Here is a 24,026-nt window from a genome sequence, read left to right as displayed (position 1 = left end):
GGGCATATTCTAAGGCTCTAAATTTTATAATGGATGAGAGGGGTGAATGATTGTTGCTGTGTTGGAGTGTTTGTGGTAGATGTTTGTGAAGAGTGAAAATTCTGGAGTAAAGTTTGTTCAGGATTTGTATTATTTGTGTAATCATAGTCAGGAGGGTAGGAGTGGGTGTGACGGAAAGTATTGAGAATGTTTGTGTTAATTTGATGTGCTGGTGTGTGTGTGTGTGTGTGTGTGGGTGTGTGTGTGTGTGATGGGAGATATTGATGTAGTGGTTTTCTGTGAAGGATTTGTATGTGAGTTACTGCTGGTGAGTGGTATGTGAAAAGTACAGGGAGTGGTGATGTGTTTTTGAGAAGAGTGTATGTGGTGTGTAACAGGGGATGAACAAGAGTTATGAGTCTCTTAGATTTGATAACTGGAAGAGGTAATATGTGTAGTGGAGGGGATTGTAAGGATTGTATGGGTGTGTGTAATTGGTAAAAATAGAGGAGGGTATTGGTAGATGGTGTGATGGAAGGCTGAGTATAGGTTTTGTCATGTTAAAAAGGGGTTTGTTAGGAGCAAGTAAAAGATAGTGCTGGTGTTTTGTGTAAACAGGGAGTGTGTATCTGGATACATTAAACCTAAATACAATGTGGCTTTGTGTTGTGTTGGTGATGTGTAGATGTGTTAGTGGTAATCAACAGAGTTGTGTTTGGTGTGAGAACGAAGGTGCCATAATGTTGTAGCTGTGGTGGAATTATGTATACGTGAGGTATGTGGGGTTTTGTGGTTGTTTTAGGGGCATGGCAATCTGTATGAGGTTTGTTTGTGGTGCATGAGTAGAATGCCTTTGCTGATACTGTGTTTAGATTTTGGAGGATGTGGAGGGATTGAGGTAGTTGCTTGAAAATGGAAAATTGGGCAGCATCTCTGGCCCTAGGCCCGATCAGTCCCAAACAGGCAACTGTCCTTGTCCTTTCTGCCCTTAGCCTCGACACCTGGCCTGCGACACCTTGAGCCCTAGGCTTAAATATTCCTATTGGCTATCACACAAAACCGTATTGGCCTCAACCCTAGAAACAATGGGAGGCCAGGACCAATTAACCAATCACAGCCCTAGCCCTAACAGCCAATCAAAGCCAAAGCCCTATGCTCTAAGTCCAGTAGGAACACTAGTCCTACTAACCAATCTGAGCCCTAGCCTGACAGCCAATCAGCACTGTAAACCTAATCATTTAGTCCAGCGAGAACTCTAGCCCTAGTAGCCAATCAAAACCCCACACCCTAACAGCCAACGAGTACTCCAGCCCCAAGCCCCTAATCCAATGGAAACCCTACCCTAGTAGCCAATCAAAACTCAAGCCCTACCAATCAATCACAACTCAAACCTTAAACCCTCAATCCAAAAGAAATACTAGCCCTACCAAACAATCACAGCAACTGATGCAACAACCAAGAGAAACCTTCATAAGGAGCAAGTGAGCTTAAGCACAGGCTGCTGTGGGGGGACGGGGGGGGTAGAGAGAGCTGCTCCTCTATTCAGAATCTCCTTAGATACAGACAGGCTCAATCCACAATTCCTAACTACCAGATTCAACTTTACAGGTAAGGGACAAGTTTGAAACCACTGAAATGCTGCTTTTCCACGCTCTTGAAAAATTAATCTCTTTTTCAAGCCAACGACGAGTGCTGCATACACTTTCCAAGCACAGTTTAAACCACAGAGCAGATTAAGCAGTCTCCTAAACACAATCTGGTTAGCCACTGAGGTGTATTTAGCCTCTTTTAAACCTTGTAAAGGGACGTGAGGCTTGATACAGTCTTTGTGAAAAACTAGAAGGGAAATTCACGGGTAGGGCAAAACAACAGTTCATAAATACCAAGTTTGCAGAAAAATCAAAGCCAAATGTAAACTGACACGGGTAGAGAAAAATCACTATTATTGTAAAAATACAAGAATGCCCAGAAAGTCTGTGATCTTACCACCTTCATTGACTCTTTCTCACTTGGCTGTTTTAGGGCGCGGAGAAGTTGGGCTCAAAAGATGAAGGTGGCAGTCTGCGGGTTACCTCCACAAACTTAAAGGGCTAGTTCAGGTGTGGGAGGAGGTCTCAGGTTACCTGGGAGCTAGAGAGCCAATCATAAAGCCCAGGACGCTGCTCTACTGAGATTCTCCTTAGATGCAGACAGGCTCAATCCACAATTCCTAGCTACCAGATTCAAATTCAATAAAAAATACTTTATGTTAAAAAACATAGAAATTCATTGAATAAAGCAAATATTACAGGGATGTTATAGTTTGGTTCTGAATTTACTTGCACAAAACCATAGAAATTCAGCAGTTATAGTTAAAGTTATTTCAAGTAACTATAACTTGCTTCCTGAGGTAACAATAACTCGTGCCCTTGCCATGCACTGCTAATTACTCCAGATATTACAACACTCTTGACAACTTCTGTAACCTCATTAAAAATATAAATGAAACATTAGCAGTCAAAATATTGAAGAAAAAACTGTGGACAGTGGGGGCGCAAGTTATAGTTACCTTAGGGGACAAGTTATGGTTACTTGAAATAACTCTAATTATAACTGCTGAATGAATTTCTATTTCTCTAACCTTTGGTTTTATTAGTGAAGAAAAAAAAAATATATATATATATATATATATAAATTCACACACACACACACATACTCACTGAAACAATTATAGGTTACAGAGACTTTATAATTAGGAAATAGAATAAAAAGAAATTCACTTAAAAAACAAAGATTAGAGTTATGTAATCTTACCTTACCTGTGATCATGCTGCTTGAAAACAAAATAGCATTTTTAGAAAACAAAAATATTATTTATTCACTAAGTCCTGCAAACTTGACACTCAGCAGGTCGAGCAGGTCCTGCTGCCTGTCAAGGACATCTGCCCAGTGGCATGTCAGCTGCCACCAGGTGTGTATAATGCCAGTGCTGCTGTGCACGCACCGCTGCATTCGCCTCCAGAGCATTTGATGCTCCTGCAGGGAATATACCCCTTTCTCTGACTGCCACCTGCTACCAGCCTGCTGGGAAGGTGGTGCTGCATCCAGAAAATGAGTGGAGCTGCCTCCACCTTGCTGAAGATGGGTGGGCTGCACCCCTGCCCTCCTGAGCCACCCACAGTGGTGCGGGTGGCGCTGCCTGCATCCACTCCTCACTTTGGACACAATGGTCTGTGGGACACCTTTTTGAGAGAATAGGTAACAAAAATACTTGATACAGTTGGTGAAAAACTCAATCAATGAATCAATCAGGGATTTGTAAAAGCAAGGCTATTCACCCGTGAGGGTCTCAAGGCACTGGGGGAGGTGGGGGGGATGCTGAGGATCAGTCAAAGAGCCAGGTCTTGAGGTCCTTCCTGAACTGTGGCAGAGTGGGGGACTGCCTGAGGTGGATGGGGAGGGTGTTCCAGGTCTTGGTGGCGATGTGGGAGAAGGATCTTCCTCCTGCTGTGGTTTTCCAGATGCGTGAGACGTTGGCGAGGGCCTGGTTGGCGGAGCAGAGTTGTCTGGTAGGGGTGTAGAAGGAGAGTCTGTGGTGAGGTAGGCTGGTCCGGCATCGTTTAGGGCTTTGTAGGCGTGGGTCAGGAGCTTGAAGGTAATTCTCTTGTCGATAGGCAGTCAGTGTAGGTCTCTCAGAAGGCCAGAGGTGTGGCTGTGTCTTGGGGCATTCTTGATGAGACAGGCGGAGGCGTTCTGGATGCGTTATAGTCGTTCTGGGTCTTGGCGATGGTTCTGGCATAGAGTGCATTGCCGTAGTCTAGGCGGCTGCTGACGAGGACCTGGGTGACTGCCCTTCTGGCTTCGGTAGGGATGCACTTGTAGATTTTTCAAAGCATGCGCAGGGTGTGGAAGCAACTTGATGAGACGGCGCTCCATTGAGAGCAATGAGTCTAAGATGATGCTGAGGTTGCGGGAGTGGTCAGTGTGGGTGGGGGTGTTTCCGAGGGTGGTGGGCCACCAGGAATCGTTCCAGGTGGAGGGTGTGTAGCCGAGGATAAGAACTTCTGTTTTGTCCTAGTTCAGTTTGAGGCATCCAGGCGGTGACTGATTTCATTCCTTCGTGGAAATTGTTCTTGGCGGTGGTCGGGTTGTTGGTGAGGGAGACTATCATTTGGGTGTCGTCGGCATAGGAGATGATGTTGAGTGTGTGGCTTCTGACGATGGGGGCCAGTGGGGTCATGTAGAGGTTGAAGAGGGTGGGACTCAGCGAGGATCGTTGGGGGACGCCGCAGCTGATCTTGGTGGCTTACGAGAGAAAGGGGGGGATTTGGACCTTCTGTGTTCTGCCGGTGAGGAGCGAGGAGAGCCATTGCAGTGCTGAGTCTTGGATGCCGGCGTCGTGGAGTTGGGTGCATATCGTGTCGTGTGAGACTGTGTCAAAGGCACCAGAGAGGTTCAGGAGGATGAGGGCGACGGTCTCGCCTCGATTGAGGAGGATGCGAATGTTGTCGGTGGCGGCGAGGAGGGCGGCCTCAGTGCTATGGTTGCTTCTGAATCCTGACTGAGACGGGTCCAGAATGTTGGTTCCCTGCAAGGCAGGAAAAGAAAGTAGTTTTTTATAGTCAGTCATTGACATGACACAAACTGTGGCACTGGTACCATTTAAACTGCTTATCTGATGTCCATGATTGAACAGTTCACTCCATGGTTGTGAGACTTCTTCAAGGGGTGTGCAGAGTGTTTGATAGCAGACTTCATTTGGGCCTGTTCAAGATCGGATAAAACTATTTCATTAGAGAGCTCTTCTTTTGCTAATCTTTACGTGTCTTGATTGACCTTTCCTGGTGTTTGCCCTGGAGCTGAATGGCATCATTTTGTGAAATGATTTGCTTTACTGCAGGCGGAGCATGTCTTTTCTTTCACTGGGTATTGGGGTCTCGGTGAAGTATGGTGGCACAGTAGCCACGTGGTTTGTCTTGCCACCTTCTTTGTGACTTTCTGGTGATGGCATGGATTTGTCCACTGGTTTCGAGCAGTCTCGAATTATTTGGACATTAGTGATGATTCCTTCAGGTTGCCTTCTCCAGTTTATGAGTGTGTCCTAGGGTGAGCAGCATAGCCAGAGGCATCTTGATAGCTTTAAGAATTTCTTTGCAGAGGATAGAGGAGAGCCGTGCTTAAATCATTTGGGCTTGTAACTCTCCCTCGGCGTTTGGAAACTCACACGTGGTTGCTAGACCACTTAAGTGCCCATAGAAGGTGTCTAGGGGCTCATTCAGATCTTGTTTTGACTGGCACAAAACGAGTTGTTCATAGTACGCTTTCATTTGTATACTACACCGCATATTCAGTCTCATCAGTGCTGCGATATAATCATTGTCTGAGTCACTATCTGGGAGATTCTGGAACATTTTGTGTACTTCTCCATTTAGCAGTTGAAGTAGGATGAATCTCTCTATTGCTGGATCAGTTTCTTTCTTGGCAGTCAGATAGTTTCTAAACCTTGCTCCCCACGTTTTCTATCATGCTGCATTTGAGGGTGGTGCGGACAGCATGTCAAGGTAGTGGGTAGCATTTACTGAACTTTGAAGCATGTCGAGTAGTGGCAAAGGGGCTCAGGTACCAGATGAACAGCCACAGACAAGTACAGCACTGATGAAGATGCAATCAAGGTGGGGAGAAAGTAGAAAGCAAGTTGTGTCCTCCGGGCAACGCAGGTGTAGGGCACCAGCAGAGGCCACCAACAGAGAACATCACAATAGGATGCACACTTCACCAGGATGATGTAGCCTAGGATGGGGAGAAATGCATGACTGTCATAGCAGCGGTGGTAGGTGGTTGTTGCTGGACTAGGAGACACCAAGGATTGCTGTTGAGATCCAATTTGTGCACTTAAAAAACCTGGATGTGCAGCTCACAGGCCAGGGTTACCACAGGAGCTGCAGAAGGAACAGTGGTACTGGGAGGAGCGACTAATGGGGAGCCAGAATCAATGCTATCACACAAGAGAAGTGAGATTTGTAGGTCCAGGAGTACCACTGGCAGCACATGGGACTGGCAAGCAAGCTACAGGTGGCAGGCACAGCTGAGACATTATAAGGGTGAGTGTTAGAAATGAGGTCTTTGGTTGATAGTCAGGTTACCCCCTGTTCAAGCAAGGACCCTCACTCTAGTCAGGGTAAAAGAGAATCACCCTCAGCTAACCCCTGCTTACCCCCTTGGGAGCTTGGCAGAGCAGTAGGCTTAACTTCAGAGTGCTAGGTGTCAAGTATTTGTACCAACACACAGAGTAACTTAATGAAAACCCTACAAAATGACACAACACAAGTTTAGAAACATAGGAAATATTTATCTAAACAAAACAAGACCAAAACGACAACAATCCGACATACACAAGTCAAGTTATGAATTTTTAAAGATTAAACTAAAAAATAGCGCTTAGAAACACAAAATGCTTCGATGAGGTGTTAACATGGCGTTGCGACGGAGTCGTTCCCAACAAGCCAACACCAGCGGCGCCGGACACAGAGTCACGTAGACCCCCAAGTACAGTAACTTTGATGAAGAGTGAAAACAAGTCGATGCGCGGAGTTGTGGATCGCGGCGTCTGTACAAAACGTTGAATCCGCGCACTTCGAGCGGCGTCGGTCACGAAGTGGTGCGGCAACTTCCATGGAGTCGTGGACTTCAGTGGGGCTGCAGTGGCTTCGGGCCTGCGAAGGTCATCGTGTTCCAGCGAAGATCACGGAGTCGGTTGCAGGCGGAGTCACCGGATTCAGCAGCGGCGTCGGTCCAAAGTCGTCCAAAGTCGATTTCCTTGGATTTCCACCAGCTTTCCTTTCAAAGGACCAGGGACTGGATAGGGCACCACTTGTCAGAGCAGGAGGACATCCTTCAAACCATTTCGAGCCAAAATGAAGCGTGATATCGCTTCCCACTTATAAGAATGGTAATCAAGGAAAAAGAGTGATTTATTCGTGAGAAGAGGAATGCCTTTGGATACTGCCACATATCATCATTCTTTTGGTGCTTATTATTACTTGGACCTGAGGAAGGTGGCTGCGAAATTAATAATAGATTTGGATCTACTGAAATGTGCGTTGGCGAATAGTACCAAAGTTGTACCTGGGCGAATAATACCAAAGTTGTACCTGTATTCGGTTGGCGAATAGTACCAAGGTTGTATCTGTATTCGGTTTGATCTATAAAATACGACAACGTGACTCCATGTTTTTTCAATAACCAACGAGTAAATAAAGGACTAACATAAGTTTATGGAAGAGCGAGGATATATTGAGCTTTGAATGAACATATTGGAAATCCGGCAAAAAAACTGGAGATATGAAAACATATGATGTTGGTGGTGAATTTAACTGCCAAATACAAGAAAGGACATATATTGAGCTATCTGGTTTTGTGAACGATTTTGTATTCTTATGAATAGATATGTTATTATATTGAAGATTTTTGTTATGTATATATATATATGTCAGTATATTGAAGATTCTAATTTTTTCTGCCTCTTTGTGTGTCTGTTTTTGATCAAGTCTGTGGTTTGTACATTGTCTTTATTGTAGTCAGTCTGAGTCTATGTTGTGTTGTTACTCAATTCTTAGAATATATGTGGACACTGAAGGTTTGTTTTTAATTGCGATATAGAATAAAGTTAATTATTTGTATTATGTAAACATGTTGTTGTCTATGTGTATGGAGTAGGAGAGCTGTTATTGCTATAATTTGCTATAATTTGCAGAACAGGAGTCTCTCTAGAGACTCCAGGTGCTGGCAGAGAGAAGTCTTTGCTGTCTCTGAGACTTCAAACAACAGGAGGCTAAATGTCATCACAAGATGGAAGGCACACAAAGTCCAGTCTTTGCCCTCTTACTCTGGCAGAAGCAGCAACTGCAGGATAGCTCCACAAAGTACAGTCACAGGCAGGGCAGCACTTCTCCTCAGCTCTTCTCCAGGAAGAGGTTCCTCTTGTTTCCAGAAGTGTTCTAAAGTCTGTGGTTGTGGGTGCCCTTCTTATATCCAATTTCTCCTTTGAAGTAGGCCTACTTCAAAGTAAAGTCTCTTTTGAATGTGAAATCCTGCCTTGCCCAGGCCAGGCCCCAGGCACTCACCAGGGGGTCGGAGACTGCATTGTATGAGGACAGGCACAACCCTTTCAAGTGTAAGTGACCACTCCTCCCCTCCCTCCTAGCACAGATGGCTCATCAGGAAATGCAGACTATACCCCAGCTCCCTTTGTGTCACTGTCTAGTGTGAGGTGCAACCAGCCCAACTGTCATACTGACCCAGACAGGGAATCCACAAACAAGCAGAGTCACAGAAATGGTATAAGCAAGAAAATACTCACTTTCTAAAAGTGGCATTTTCAAACACACAATCTTAAAATCAACTTTACTAAAAGATGTATTTTTGTCAGTCAGTCAGTCAAAGAACTTTATTCGGCAATTGCCATAAAAGTACAAATTAAAATCACATTTTCAAAAAGAACAAGCAGACAGAAAAAGAGTAAAATACATCTTACATATGTTACCGAAAAAAAGAGGGCAGAATAATCTAAACCAAGTTCCTCTTTCACAGATATTCCAATGTTCTTATCAAATCATTTACTAGTTTCATACAATATAATACTAAAAACTGTTTAAATACCCTAAAGTGTGATAAAAACCTTTCTTCCTCTGAAATAAGACTATCCTAAACCACATATATAAGGTATACAATTTTGAACATAAAATAGTATTTAAAAATCAACGTAGATGAGATTAATAAGGTACAGGATATTAATACTGGTTCCTAATAGCAATAGATGATCTAAAAAAATGTAAAACCTGAAAACAAATTTTGTAGTTTAGTAATTTCTGAAAATATATCATAGCTTCCTTATAATGGATCGGTCTTAATGTGCGTAAAATAGGTAAAATAAAAGTATTTCTAGGGGAGGCATAAAGAGACCAAAAAGAAAAAAAAGTGAGAAGTGCTTTGCCTTGAGCTGGCATTGCAAGGGCAGGGTGGTAAATCTTTTTGCCACATACACTGCTTGGGAAAGGCCACCTTAAAATGAATCAGATTTAGTCTGAAAAAAGTTAAAAGAGAATATATTTTTGGGCATGAAAACCAAGTCAAATAAGGTTCAATATGTAAGGCCGTAGCAAGCTGGGTAAAGATTTCAAGTTAAAACAGCTATGATGTCTTATGTGCAAAGTATGCTTAGAGTGACGTGCTTTCAGCAGGGACCTTGCAGTTGTAGTTAGCAGTTGTGGTTCTTCATACATATACCTAAGCCCCAGCTTATCAAAGGATGATCGCAAGTACGAAAGCCAGGGAATCGAGCTAGCCAACTGTGTGCATTCGGTAATACATCCCTGCACAAGACTTGCCTCTGGGTTCATCCAACATCTAATCCACAGCAAAAGGGGGGCAATAGAGACTGTGTCCTCTAAAAAGCACTGGCCCACCTCCTTGTGGATAATGATGTTTGCTATGCACTTAGGTAACATCAATAGTCTGCGTATAAATTTATTCTCAGTAGGTTGGAGAGTGGGTATTTCTATGTAGCCCAGACTCCGGCCCCATATAGGGCTGTTGAGACACACTTGGAGTTACATAGCGTCATAATCTGAGAAGACGGTCTATGGCCCAGTTTACGGGTAAAACGAAAGAACGCTTCCGTATTCCTTGCCATTTGCTGGGTCTTAAATTTAAGGTGAGTATTCCAAAGCATAGAAGAGCTTATATGCATACCTAGGTAACAGAAATCCCTCACCTTATTGATGATATTGCCCCCCATAGTAAATGTTTTAGATTTTGTATTTCGGGGGCCACATGTCATAACAAAAGTCTTAGAATAATTAACTTTCAAATCTAAGTCCAACATGAAATCCAAAAAAAGATCCAACAGGCCTTGTAAACCATTTGCAGTGCGTGCAATAAGTACAGCATCATCTGCATATAATAAAACTGGGATCAATCTCTGACCCATCTTTGGCACATCCTTCCCATTTTTTTATCAAAAAATCATAAAGACTGTTAATATATATCAAAAAGAGAAAGGGGGCCAAAATACATCCCTGTCACACTCCCCTAAAAGAGGAAATAGGGACGGTTCTCTGACCCGATGGGCCAAACTGAACCGACACCTTTAAATCCATATGAAGGCGCTTTATGAGATCCAGTAGAGTCGCATCACATCCCAGGGTTTCCATGATTTGCCACAACTTCTCCCTGTTTACTAAATCAAAGGCACTGAATAAATCAATAAAAGCCATATGAATTGGCTCCCTTTTGGCAGTTACATATTTGTTAAAAATGAGATGCAAGTTTAATACTTGCTCAACTGTACCCAAACTGGGTCAAAAACCAAATTGAATTGGAGATAAAATCTGTATCTGTAGCACCCAATCCTCCAGGCGAGATAAAATCACACTACCCAGAATCTTAGCTGTGGAGTCAATCAAAGATATTGATCTGTAACAGGAAGGGTCTTGCCTATTACCCTTTTTAAAAATAGGGATGATAATTGCCAGTTTCCAAGAAGAGGGTATATTAGTTTTAACAGCACTTCTTAAAACGTTTGTTACTAGAGGGCCCCAAAGATTAGGCATCGATTTAAAAATATCAATGGGGACACCATCAGGGCCGGGGGCCTTCCCTTGTTTTGAGCGATTTATGGCTCCAAGGATCTCATGTAGATCAAATAAAATATCTAAGGCGTTTATGTTGGGGTCTATATTGGTCCGATTATTGATATTATCCTCCATGATCTGAGGATCATTATCTGGGTCAAATACTTTCCTAAAGTGGTTCAACGAAACTTCTTCTACAATAAAACAATCATCAACCTTAGTATTACTATCCGAGAAATAAGAATGATTGACCACCTTCCAGAATTTTGAGGAATCCTTCCGATCGGACGCGGCCTGAAGCTCTTCCCATGCCTTAGTCCTCATCTCTGATTTCCTTTTTTCCAAGGTGGCCTTATACTCAGCCCTGGCTGATTTAATTAAATGACGGGAAGAAGAAACTGATTTAAGGGTATCTTTTAATTTTTTGTGAGCAATAGAACATGCGGAGTCAAACCATTTATGACCGGGCAAACCCATGATAGGCCTGTCCACCACAAGGGCAAGCATTACTTAGTATTTCAAATTCTTGAACTATATGGTCATGGTCAGACTGCTGAGATAAACATATGTTAATGGAGTCAAGCCTAGATCTTATAATTTCTTGATTAAAAGTCGTTGGGTTTATTTTATCCCACTTCAAACGTAAACCAGAATTTGTATGAAAAGTAGTATTTCTTCTCAATCCCTTATCCCTGGGTACCTGATCTATAATTAAGTCTAGGTTAATACACAGAGGGTTGTGGTCACTGGCACAATGAGGGATTATCTCAAAATCACAGATTAAATGATAATCTGGGGAGCCAATAAGAATAAAGTCAATAGTACTCCCCTCCACATTCCCTGTAAATGTTGCAACATTTAGAGAATCTAGTGCCATTTTCTCCCTGACATGAACCAGATCAAAATTACATAAGAAGGAGTTCAGAGCTTCTCCTTCAAGTGAATGAGTAAAATTAATTAACGATTCTCTGCCCTCAGTAGGAATAGCGCAACATTCTAAATTTTCCTGACACCATAAAGAAGTATTAAAATCGCCGACCCATAAAACTACTAAATCTTCATCCTGCATTGCAGTAGAGGAATCAATAAAATCCACAGCCTCCTCTAACGTTCCTTTAAGGAGACCGCGTGGGACATTGTTATAAAAATTTAAGATCAAAATACCTTTACATCCCCTAATGGATAATAAAACAATCATAAAATAAGGAGAGGACCAAATTAAGGAAGCCTTCAGTGATGGTAGTCGTAAAGATATGAACATTAAAAGACCTCCTCGCGCTCTTCCCATTGTGGAAGTTTCTGCCGGCTGGTAAAGAGTTGTATACCCATCCAGAAAAAAAGTATCTTGGGTCCAAGTTTCTGTAAACAGATTATATCAAAGGATGATATAAAACTCAACCAGTCCGGATTATTTATTTTAGATCGGAGCCCCGCAATACTCCAACTAATCAAGGATAAAGGCTTTGATCCCTGGTGTGGCACCAATCTATCAATATTGTTTAAGTGGGAGCTATCAGGAATCTTCACTCTTACTTCCTGTGCAGGCTCATCATGGTCATCGTCAGTCGTTAATCTCAACAGGTTTTTGTGACCTGGACCTGCGATAACCCTAAGTCAATCATTCTCGTCAAGAGAGTTAAAGGGCGGAGGACAATTGCTAGTGGGAACATTTACCTGCGCTTATGGCCTAATAGGAGCTAAGCCATGATAGCTAGAGACAGCACTAGCACATTGAGGAAAAAGGGAATGGTCATAAAAATGACATAACGAGTGGGTTTGTATCCCTTTATCTGGAAAATAAGAACAATCTGAATTTGCCAAAAGGTGATCAACTGAACACGGGTTAGCAAAATTAATAATGGCACAATCTCCGTCGTCCATATTTCTTCGGTGGCCCACCTGCCTCACTCTACGTGCCATAAGGATCTTATTATTCAGATGATATTTAGCCTTGAATTTCGATTTCAACCAGTGAACAGACTTCCTAATCAAAGCTTGAGTGTCTTCTTTTTTGTTACTGTCTAAAGGAGGTAGATTTGATAACACCAGAACATATGGAATGCAATCAGGAGGTAAGTGCAAAACATCTGCCTGATTAATAGATTTATTTGATAATGGACAAATTGGGCCAGGAGGGGTGGCTTCTTTAGGAATTACTTGCAGCAAACTAGTCACAGCATTACCTAGGCCAGGTATAGCCAGAGGTCTAGCCATAAGTGTACCGGCATCATGGGATGTCAATATGGGTAATTGGTTTACCTTTGTTGCCACATCCCAGCTCTGTGCCTTTCACTTGCTTAGTACTCCTGAATTTGGTGACTGAGCAAAAGTACTAAGCACGTTATCACAGAAACAATCTAGTTTTTTAGTAATCATAATAGTAAGTTTCTACTCTAGGGTAGTGCAAAAAGATTTAAGTATGGAGTCTATTACATCAAAAGGGTTGCTACAAGCATCATTGCTTTTAGGATGTTCATTTGTTGAAGCCAAAACAAATGATTCATTGGGACTAATTGCCGGTGAAATATGTGTTTTCTTTTTCGAGCCTAACGTCTTTTTTATATTCTTGGTCTTTTTACCTGCCCTCCTCTTCTTCAATGGAGGGGAAAGCACCGGGGATCGTTCCAGGGACGAATTAAAACTTTGGACAGTAGGTTTAGGTAAAACTGATGGGGGCATATTACAGTAAGCAGATTGTATTATGTTGATAGGCGAAGCCAATGGGGATGACTCCTCCTTTGAATTAGTAGTTATATGGACAGTAGGTTCCAGTGGGGGCTGCTGAGCAGTGTTTCGAACAGCCCCAATCCTTTCTTCAACTTGCTCTGGTTCGGATTCAATAGCCCCAATCACAGAAGATAAATAGCTAGTAATAGAAGACTGAGCTAAAGAGCTGGGCCCACCTTCCCCCTTTTGGAGATTGATCTTTCTTTTCCCCATTTTAGATATCGATCTCTCACACCTCCTTTAACAGCTTCCAAGAGAATTTACCACCAGATGGGAAAAAAGAAATGTTGGGGGGGGGGGCCTAACCAGGGGGCCCAGTCCAGCCTCTTACTGTCGATGACGGGCGAAGGACGGGCCCGCCCTTGGCCTGGGCTTCGCCCGGCACCACCCATGCGCGTCCCGCGGTAGCGTGATAAATGTTTAAAAGGGCTCAGAGCCCGCCCCTTCCTCCAGGTACCAGGACAGAGCAGCCGAACAGCGGTCTCCGCACTTCCCGCAAAGCGGGAGCGCGATAAATGTTTAAAAGGGCTCAGAGCCCGCCCCTTCCTCCAGGTACCAGGACAGAGCAGCCGAACAGCGGTCTCTGCGCTTCCCGCAAAGCGGGAGCGCGATAAATGTTTAAAGGGGCTCAGAGCCTGCCCCTTCCTCCAGACACCAGGACAGAGCAGCCAAACCGCGGTCCCCACGCTTCCCGCGAGGTGGGAGCACGATAAATGTTTAAAGGGGCTCAGAGCCTGCCCCTTCCTCCAGGCACCAGGACAGAGCACCCAAACAGCGGTCCCCCGATGTATCTTTAAATTGTGAGCTCAGAGACCCCAAACCTACATGTCCATCCACTCCCAAAGGGAATCTACACTTTAATCATATTTAAAGGTAGCCCCCATGTTAACCTATGAAAGGGACAGGCCGTGCAAAAGTGAAAAACTAATTTAGCAATATTTCACTGTCAGGACATATAAAACACATTACTATATGTCCTACCTTAACCATACACTGCACCCTGCCCTTGGGGCTACCTAGGGCCTACCATAGGGGTGCCTTACATGTAAGAAAAGGGAAGGTTTAGGCCTGGCAAGTGGGTACACTTGCCAAGTCGAATTTACAGTTAAAACTGCACACACAAACACTGCAGTGGCAGGTCTGAGACATGATTACAGAGGTACTAATGTGGGTGGCACAACCAGTGCTGCAGGCCCACTAGTAGCATTTGATTTAAAGGCCCTGAGCACCTCCAGTGCACTTTACTAGGGACTTACTGGTAAATCAAATATGCCAATCATGGATAAACCAATCACATACAATTTACACAGAGAGCATATGCATTTTAGCACTGGTCAGCAGTGGTAAAGTGCTCAGAGTTCAAAAGCCAACAGCAACAGGTCAGAAAAATAGGAGGCAAGAGGCAAAAAGATTGGGAATGACCGTGCATACGCAGAAAAGTCCAACAGTGAGGAAATGACAGGCCTTGGTATTCGTGTCCTTGTCGCCATAATGTAGGGTTGCGTGGGACCTCTCTGTTGTTTGCGGTACCAAATGAAAAATTGTACATGGGCTGTTTCTCACACAGCCATGTGCTGCTGCGCGCACCATGAATGAACTTTTTATTTATAGATTAAGTAGGGACACTTGTGAGAGACTAGGTTTGGGTTGAACAGGGGAATACTATTGTGCAGCTTCTCAGGGAATACTACATTTGCCCTCACCCTGTGAGGAACCAAGGTAGGGTCCTGATCTCACACAGGTGAGGGCAGTGGGTTGCAGTCACAGAGAAGGCTAGAGTTGAGCAGGTGCAGTGTATGTGGGAGTGGACTATTGCAAGACAAAGTGAGAACCCCTAAAAAGGAGTCAGGCAAATACCCTTTGTGTTTTTTTTAAATAGTCTTAATATACACCAAGCAGAATGGCATGAGAGGGGCCCATACGAGATGTCCACAAATCTGAGGTTTTTGGGTGAGAGGTGCTGGAGTATGTAGGTTGAAGAGTGTACAAAGGAGAGAGTGAGAGTGGGGACTAAGGAATATGGCGGTCATTCTGACCCTGGCGGTCAAAGACCGCCAGGGCGGAGGACCGCGGGAGCACCGCCGACAGGCCGGCGGTGCTCCAATGGGGATTCCGACCGCGGCGGTAAAGCCGCGGTCGGACCGGCACCACTGGCGGGCTCCCGCCAGTGTACCGCCGCCCCATTGAATCCTCCAAGGCGGCGCAGCTTGCTGCGCCGCCGAGGGGATTCCGACCCCCCCCTACCGCCATCCAGATCCCGGCGGTCCGACCGCCGGGATCCGGATGGCGGTAGGGGGGGGTCGCGGGGCCCCTGGGGGCCCCTGCAGTGCCCATGCCACTGGCATGGGCATTGCAGGGGCCCCCGTAAGAGGGCCCCTACATGTATTTCACTGTCTGCTGCGCAGACAGTGAAATACGCGACGGGTGCAACTGCACCCGTCGCACAGCTTCCACTCCGCCGGCTCGATTCCGAGCCGGCTTCATCGTGGAAGCCTCTTTCCCGCTGGGCTGGCGGGCGGTCTGAAGGCGACCGCCCGCCAGCCCAGCGGGAAAGTCAGAATTACCGCCGCGGTCTTTCGACCGCGGAACGGTAACCTGACGGCGGGACTTTGGCGGGCGGCCTCCGCCGCCCGCCAAGGTCAGAATGAGGGCCTATGTCTGGATTTTACTGGCCCCATATATCACTCTCATGAAGAACAGGACTGCACAGGCTACTTCAAAGTATCACTGTGGGCAGCAGGGTTGAAGCTGTCCTTTCAGATTTACCAAAGGTATTGAAGATTGTGTGAGAGGAGGAGCTTGGGATGCAAGTATGTTGCTGCTCAGGAGGGCACAAGTGCGGTGGACATGCAGCTGGTCATGGTGGAGCAGTGGTGTGGGGGCAGGTGCAAATGTCTCTGGTTTGCTCCCGATGTGTGGACAGTTTAGTAGTGACCAAGATTTGAACTGGAGTAGGGTGGACATGTGGGCAGTGATTGCTGCCTATGAAACTGTGCTCCCAAAAGTAAAATATAAAGGATGTTTGATACTTATCAATTGGTTCACTTATTTCTATTGTTAAGACACAGTCACATGAAATTGAACTGAAGTTCTCACACTGCTGGGATCCTCGGTTCATATACTTTTTTTCTTCACACAGGATCATCCCATTCAGAGCTAATGCCCCTCCAGGAACCCATGGAAGCTCCTGTGTGCCTGGTTGGGAACACTGACAGTGCAGAGTTAGAGGTAGTGCAGGATGCACTTGAGATCCTCAATCACATTGATCAGCCTGTGGTGGTGGTGGCCATTGTGGGATTCTACCGCACAGGCAAATCCTACCTTATGAACAAGCTTGCAGGCAAGAAGAAAGGTGAGGACTCTACTGTACACTGTTGTATATATAAGGATCACTTCTCCCTGCAGGTAGACTATTTGGTTTGTATTGCATACCCTGCTCTTTTTTTCTTTAACAGGATTCTCCTTAGGAGCCACAATCCAGTCTCACACAAAGGGTATCTGGATGTGGTGTCTTCCACATCCAACAAAGCCAGGCCACACCTTGGTGTTATTGGACACGGAAGGACTGGGCGATGCAGAGAAGGTAATTTGGGAGGATGACAAGAGCTGGTGGACAAGGTTGGAGTGGGTTGTGCTTGGGATTTGAGCGCAGAGGTTTCCTACATCCACACTAAATTAATAGCAGTCCTTCTGACACAGAATAATAGTTAATGATATCTACAAGGACGAAAGTACTGTTTCCCTCCAATTCAGCTGATTAATATATGTTAATTTTTCCAGGGGGATTCAAATAATGACTCTGCACTCTTTACTTTGGCCGTCCTGCTGAGCAGCGTCTTGGTCTACAACAGTATGGGCACCATCAACCAGCAAGCCCTGGAACAGCTGCAGTATCCTTATGTGTTTCTGCCCTTTCTAGAGATATGAAAACGGGCACATTGTAAAACTAATGTTGAATGGACCTCTTGCTGTCTACTCTCTAACCATCCACTATAGTCAAGCACCACAAGAATAAGAGATGTCTGTTGAGAGCTGGGATATAAACCCTGAAATCAGAGGGCCTGATTTAGAGTTTGGAAGGTAAGTTACACAAGTGTGACGGATATCCTGTCCACATTTGTGATGGAGTAACCCATCTTCAGAACTATAAATCAGGCCCAGAGACTAAAAATCTTAGAGAGGAGGGATTTCTCACTAGAGGTAATAAAATTTTACAATCCACCAATATACTGAAGAATTATTGGCCAGTGCAAAGCAAAAATGTTAATTGAGAAAACGTGTTCTTTCTTGCAAGAAGTTCTTAACTCACTCAACAGCTTTGTGACAGAGCTTTCTGACCGGATTAAAGTTAAATCCAAAGGCAAAGAAAATAAAGAAGGTGAAGAGGAAGAAGAGGATGATACATCGGAGAATGAATTTGTACGTGTTTTTCCAGCCTTTGTGTGGGTGGTTCGTGACTTCATCTTGAAGCTGAACATTGATGGGAAGGATGTGACAGAGTCAGAATATCTAGAGCACATGCTGACACCGAAGAGCGGTAAGTGAAATTTTACTTAAGAGGGTGAATTGGAGGGGCTGCTAAAGAATGGGAGAGAGAGAAATATCTTACAAGAGACTTCAGCAATATGACAATGTATCACTATAGGAGTGGGCACCTTTAAATCAGCCGTTTCATACTGCACAAAATCTATCATTTTTCTATTATTTATTAATGGTATTTATGTAGAGCAGCCCCAGCCTTTTAGGTAGCAAAGTACCTTATGATAAACAATGTGGTATACAGAAGATGTAAAGAACTGTAAGGAAATGCCTCTTTTTGCATGTTCACCCCCATATTTTTGGAGTAATGCTGCTGGTTTTAAGACTCTGTGAGTGAACTGAGGCCTGCTCACGAGAACTCAGTGCCAGTGCTCTAAACCTTTACAAAACATTTGTTGAATTGGCTATACCCACTTGGCAAATGCTGACTTACTTACAAGTCCCTATGCAGAGTGTCCACCCATGGCTGCAGCATTGTTTGTGCCACCCTGAATGTGACAAAGGAGAACATAGCTCCCAGCCAGGCACTGCAGCCTGGAGGGCTAGTCTGACTTTGCCATTTAAACCAATGGCAAAGCTACCACTTCCCTTAACCCTATATGGAAGTCTCCCCTAAGGGAGGCTTGTAGAGGCCTAAAGCAACGAGCTATATATTGTTAAGTAGGATCTCTATTTGTAAATTTGCCTTAACAGCAAAACCCCTCAAATTGTCGTTTTGTTGGGGAAAGGTTAGTAACCCCATTGGCTAACACAGGGTTACCGGCTGGCACCCCAGGCTGGCTAACTTCTGAATAGGACTACTTAATCAGGTACTGTAAGGTCTTGAACTATTCATGGCATTAAACATGACTTGATGTCCAGGTCATATTCAATGTCACAATTAAAGTTCTGCAACTTTTAGAAAGTAGACTGCCTGTGCCCCATGTGGTCCAGTGACCCCACACAGGCTCTGGCCCACAGACAGCTTTCTGCCCACCTGTGGATTCATATAAACGATTCCCAGGAATAGGAACAAAGACTGCTGCTGCAGGGTGAGGTGTTACCTCCCCTTTGAGGAAAGCCAGTCGGGGTGTCAGCCCAAAAGTCGAGCTTCAAAGGGGAAGCCACCTTTGAAGGGCAAATGCTGATAACACTCCTGAGCAGTCTGCATTTTGTTCATGTAAATGATTTGGAGACAGGGACATAGAGGGAATACCTGTCCCCAGGCCAGTTTTCCCATGGGCGTGTACCTCAGAGGTAGCCACACCTCTAGGGGGGGCTACCAAGGTCCTGATGACCAAAAAGGGGCCCTGACATCTTAAGAGAGGCTATAATAGTGCACTCTTGGATTTCCAGATGCTACACCTGGCAGGTAATTCATCACCAAAAGCAAGGGGAACTGGCAGCCCATTAGCTACTGAAAAAGTGGTCCCCTCAGGCCTCAACTGGAGCATCCATGAGCATCTTTTCATCCTACCTCCAAAGCATCAGGACCACTACATTGTAGTCTATGTCATTCTCTAAAGGCTGGAACGGGACTGAAAAAAGCTTTGGTGGCCAGGTAACTGTTCAAAGTATCCTTTCCTATCCCCTAGACCTCGATCCTGTTGGATTTGGCCTCCCAAGCCAGGCCGGAGTAGTCAAACTAATTCTTTCAAAATTTGAAAAAGTTTACAAACTTTTTGTTGCCCAATGCTTGTTTGTGGTTGCATTTAAAAGTGATAAAATCTTCTAAAATCTGTATCTCCGGAACCTCCTGACAGATTTCGTACATCAAGGTATCTAAAAATTCATAAAATATACTCTATTTTTATAAATTGGTGTCCTGGTTCTTTCTTGTCGAGTGACTTTATTCTGTTGTTTTATTCTGTCAATGCTTTACACTAAGTTCCTTTGTATAAACGTTGCTGCACGAAAGTCATAGCTACCCAGGGATGAGTGAATGGTTATTCAAACAAGCCTGACTGAACCCAAGACAGTTTTTGTTAGTGTATTCTATGATGCAATTCCACAAGAAATGTGGGATGCCCACTACCACTATGCCCTTCATGGGCTGTTACGTGTTAATTTCCTTATTTGTAAGAAGCTTTTGTTGTTCCATATCCACTCTTAGAGCCATGTGAGGTGCTACCTTCCGGGCCAGTCATGTGCTGTCTCCATCTGTAACCAACACGTCTTAGCAAATTCATACATTTTGACTGAGTCAGTGACATTACCTTAAACCTGATTTAGTTGTTAATCTATTGCCCGTGAATCTGTGAAAGCCACAACCGCTCCTGACCTTCTTTATTTTCTACCTTTAATGAAGCCTGGCCTTTGATCCTGGCCCCAGATTCCACAGGGATATGTTCCTTGTACTCTGTACTCAATTTTGTAGATTTGCTGTGCTCGACTTTCTTCAATAAATTCTGTAGCAGCCATCTTTTATTCTCAGACCTCTCATGTCCATGCAATTTGCCCTTATGTGTCTTTTTAACCTTTGCAGGTGTTGGTAAAAAAGTGGCGGCATATAACCTTCCCCGTGAGTGCATACAGTCCTTCTTCCCAACAAGAAACTGCTTCGTCTTTGTGCGCCCTATTTCAGGGGACAAAATCAGTAAAATGGAATCCCTCCCAGAGAACACACTGGACCCCAAGTTCATTGAGCAGACACGCAAGTTCTGTAACTATGTCTTTGAAAAGGCTGAGGTGAAGAAGGTGAAAGGTGGTCATGAGCTTAACGGCAGGAGTAAGTTTTTGCAAATGATGAAAATCACATTATGTATTTAAAAAAAAAACAGACTTGCTCATCCATGTGAATATAGCACTTAGCACCCGCCAGTTTCTTCTGAATGAAGTAAGACACAGAGGATAGGATACAAGGGCATATTTACAATCTTTCCTGCGCCTCCCTACCGGCACCTAATGACACCATGCAATAAAATACGGCGCACCATGGTGGTTGCATGCACAATAGCCTGCTATTACAAGCATTGTAAATATGGTGTGGCAGAAAGGCCTACCTAATGCCACATTACCGTAACAAAATGACGCTAATTTGGCGCAAGGGGATTGTAAATATGCCTCATAGTTCCCTATTTCTGTAGATGATTGTGGAACTTAGCAGTGCCAGCAGGATGGGGATCCTGTGTGGTGTCTCCTGTGTCCCTCAGGACAAAATAACATTCTCCTTTTCAAGAGTTACTCCAGCTTCATGGTTCTCATAGTGCAAACACCAGGGATTTGACCTCCATGAACATGTATTTGAGATTTACTATCGTGAGTCCTGGTGAAACAACACATAAAAGGGTTTAATCCCCTAGATCCCGCAGAAAGGCCTGCATCTCACACATAAGCCATCTCTATAATTGCTGAAAACTTTTTGCAAACTTTTTCATGAAACCCCGGTGGCCACTTGCCAGGTACTCACTGTCACCACTCAGACAACTTTGGCCTCATTGGCTTGTCTACTACCTCCCATCCCTGCCTCAAAAGAAATAAAGTTTGAACTGTGGTTTGGCCTTGCTTTCTCCTGTTGGTAGACTAGGGGAGGATTAAAGCAATACCTTCTCCCAAGGTTTCTGACCACCCTCACATGTTGCCCATTTATTGTCTGTTCATTGTGCAACAGTTGTTTGCTGTGAAATAGATGGTATTACATAGAAATATAGCTACAGCGATAGCCACGGTTTGTAAAATGTACAATCATTTTAATTATTGTAATTGTTTTAAAATAGCTAGGTATAGCATGTCGATTCATGTGTTTAAATCAGATAAAATTTAAATGTAATCTATTTTCCCTTTATCCTCACTGAACACTTATTATTGTTTTCTTTATACTTAATTAATTTTCTTTACATTTAAGCAAATTACTTAATTTTAATTATCATATCCCTAAAAATACTAATCGAAACCCTAATAGCAATACCACGAAATTATCTTAATTTATATAAAGAAACCTAACGCTTGTTCAACTCTTGTCCTCGTTTAATATGGATAAAATCTATCTGACCAGCAGACAAATTAAAGCGAATATCCATTTTCAGTTGCCTCGTAACTCCATGGACTCAGTCTTTATATTCTAAATTGAATTATCCTTTTCCTTATGTATTTTACACCCACTCTTGTTTAATTTTCATTCACTTAAATGAATTAAATATTCAACCTACACCCAACCCTTAATTATCATGAACAAAATTGAATAAATTAAATTGCTGGTTTTAACCTATCCCTATTAGTAGGAGCAATAATAATAAACTCATTAGCTGGTTAAATTAATTTTAATAAATATAATTAACAACCTTAATATCAAATTTGACCCTATCCTTTTATTAAACTGCTTTATATGGGATACATTTAAAAATATAATTAACTTAAACCTCGTCCTACCTGTTTATTTAAGTACATTTGGGTAAAATTAAATGAGCAACTCTTAATCAGTGTAGTGGTGATCTCCGAAGGTGCTACTCTGATCTAGTAACGCTGGTACACTGTTCCATCTATGCAGTGGTAGGTACCCTGTGCCCAGTGGCCTCCAATGGGAATGCACTCCAGATACTCAGGATGGGGCACTGCTCAGTTCCTGTGGGGTCCCTCCTATGGTCCCGCACAGAAACCTCCAGGAGGTGTCTGAAGCTGTTGCCTCCCTCGAGGCTCTCCAGCACCACACTCTTCCAACAGAACTCACTCTGAAAATCCCTTCTCAAGGCATATTCCAGGTGCACCCCTTCATCCCTGCAGCCAATCATATGAAGTCATGCCCTGCCTGGGGTGCCTGCCAGCCCATCTTCCTATTGCTAAGAGATACTAATTGCCACCTCATCTTTTAAGGACACTTGTAACTATATGACCGATTGGAAGTTGCAGGAGTGCACACCCAGGCTGGTTCACTCCTAGATACCTACGGCCTGGACACAAAACACTCACAGCCAATCACACTGTAAGGGGAACCCTTTTCATAAGAGGTGAAAGGTGGCCTTTCTGGTCTGTACAAGGAGAGTGAGCCCCTTGATTCACACACTGCATGGAGCCTCAACTCTTTCATCTCTCATGTTACCCACAATAAGCGATGGCTTCAGCAGCTGAGGTTCTACGGTCCAGACATGGCACCTTGTATATGCCCCTTGTGACAGCTTGCTTCCAAATTACATTGGGTCTTGTGTTTTTTTTTAGCGTTCAGCATCTTGGTCCAGAACTACGTGACAACCATTGTGAACGGTGGTGCTCCGTGCATTGAGAGTGCAGTTCTCTCAATGGCCAACAGTGAAAATGAGGCCGCCATGCAGGACGCTGAGAGACACTACAAGGCCCAGATGGAGAAGCTGGTGAAGTTCCCGGCAGAAGTCCAAGAGCTCTCTGCTCTGCATGGGAAGTGTGAGCAAGAAGCCATCAATGTCTTCATGAAACGCTCCTTCAAAGACCAAGACAACAAGTACCAGGGTATGCTCAAGGTAAAGTCATCAGCCAGTTTTGACTCAACTCCTCTTTTGCTTCTTTGTAGTGATGGAGTTATATCTATGACTCACAAGGAGAAGTAGCAAACAACCTCTAAAATGTCCAGTTCACTAAATAAGAAATGTAGAAAACACGAAAGAAGGGTTGTGACTCTGACGTTTGAAGACAGGGTAGTTCGAATCGCCATCGTAACCTCCACTGTAAAAGTCCTTGTAAGTAGCTTATGATCCCGCTAAAACAACACAGATGTATCAATGAAATGTACAAACCCCTTCTATTTCCTGCACGCATCCCCAGATTCGGTGTCTGCCTGTGCCTTTTTTCTACCTTTGCTAAGAACTAAGGCCTCTACACATTTGATCAGCCTTTCTGCCTTGTAGTTGCAAGAAGAAATCTTCTTTATAGATCATCCACAAAACAGTAATGAAAGAGAACCTGTGTGGAGACTCTCCTTGCAGGTGCGGATTATATGCAAGTATAAAGTGGTAGCCTTGTGTACAGCGGTGGCTCCTCCGTTAAGGCGGAGGGGCATCACCCCCCGTCAGCAGCAGCCGCTGCAAATCCTTTAACAAACAAAACAATAATAAACCATGTTTATTATTGTTTTGTTTGTAAAAGGGGTGGGGCATTAGGGATGATAAGCACTGAGGGGAGTGCACTGTGCACTCCTTCTCAGTGCGAATGTGTGCTTGGCCGGCCATCTCGGGCCGGCCTAACACACATGTGCAGGAGGGTCCCTCCAGCCCAGCAACACAGTTA

General features: G+C 44.1%; 1 protein-coding gene across 1 annotated transcript in view; it reads left to right on the top strand.

Moving 5' to 3' along the window:
* LOC138246633 (guanylate-binding protein 2-like) overlaps positions 1 to 24,026 on the top strand; it is a 90,784-nt gene that overhangs the window by 32,543 nt on the left and 34,215 nt on the right. The window contains exons 2-7 of the mRNA XM_069201344.1: positions 16,456 to 16,668; positions 16,772 to 16,899; positions 17,097 to 17,206; positions 17,633 to 17,853; positions 20,320 to 20,562; positions 22,986 to 23,263. Of these exons, the coding sequence (XP_069057445.1) occupies positions 16,476 to 16,668; positions 16,772 to 16,899; positions 17,097 to 17,206; positions 17,633 to 17,853; positions 20,320 to 20,562; positions 22,986 to 23,263 (1,173 nt within the window). The 5' untranslated portion in view covers positions 16,456 to 16,475. The remainder of the gene's footprint in view (positions 1 to 16,455; positions 16,669 to 16,771; positions 16,900 to 17,096; positions 17,207 to 17,632; positions 17,854 to 20,319; positions 20,563 to 22,985; positions 23,264 to 24,026) is intronic.

This window comes from Pleurodeles waltl, chromosome 7 (genome assembly GCF_031143425.1).
Source record: "Pleurodeles waltl isolate 20211129_DDA chromosome 7, aPleWal1.hap1.20221129, whole genome shotgun sequence".
NCBI lineage: Eukaryota > Metazoa > Chordata > Amphibia > Caudata > Salamandridae > Pleurodeles > Pleurodeles waltl.
This window is presented reverse-complemented; position numbering and strand designations above follow the sequence as displayed.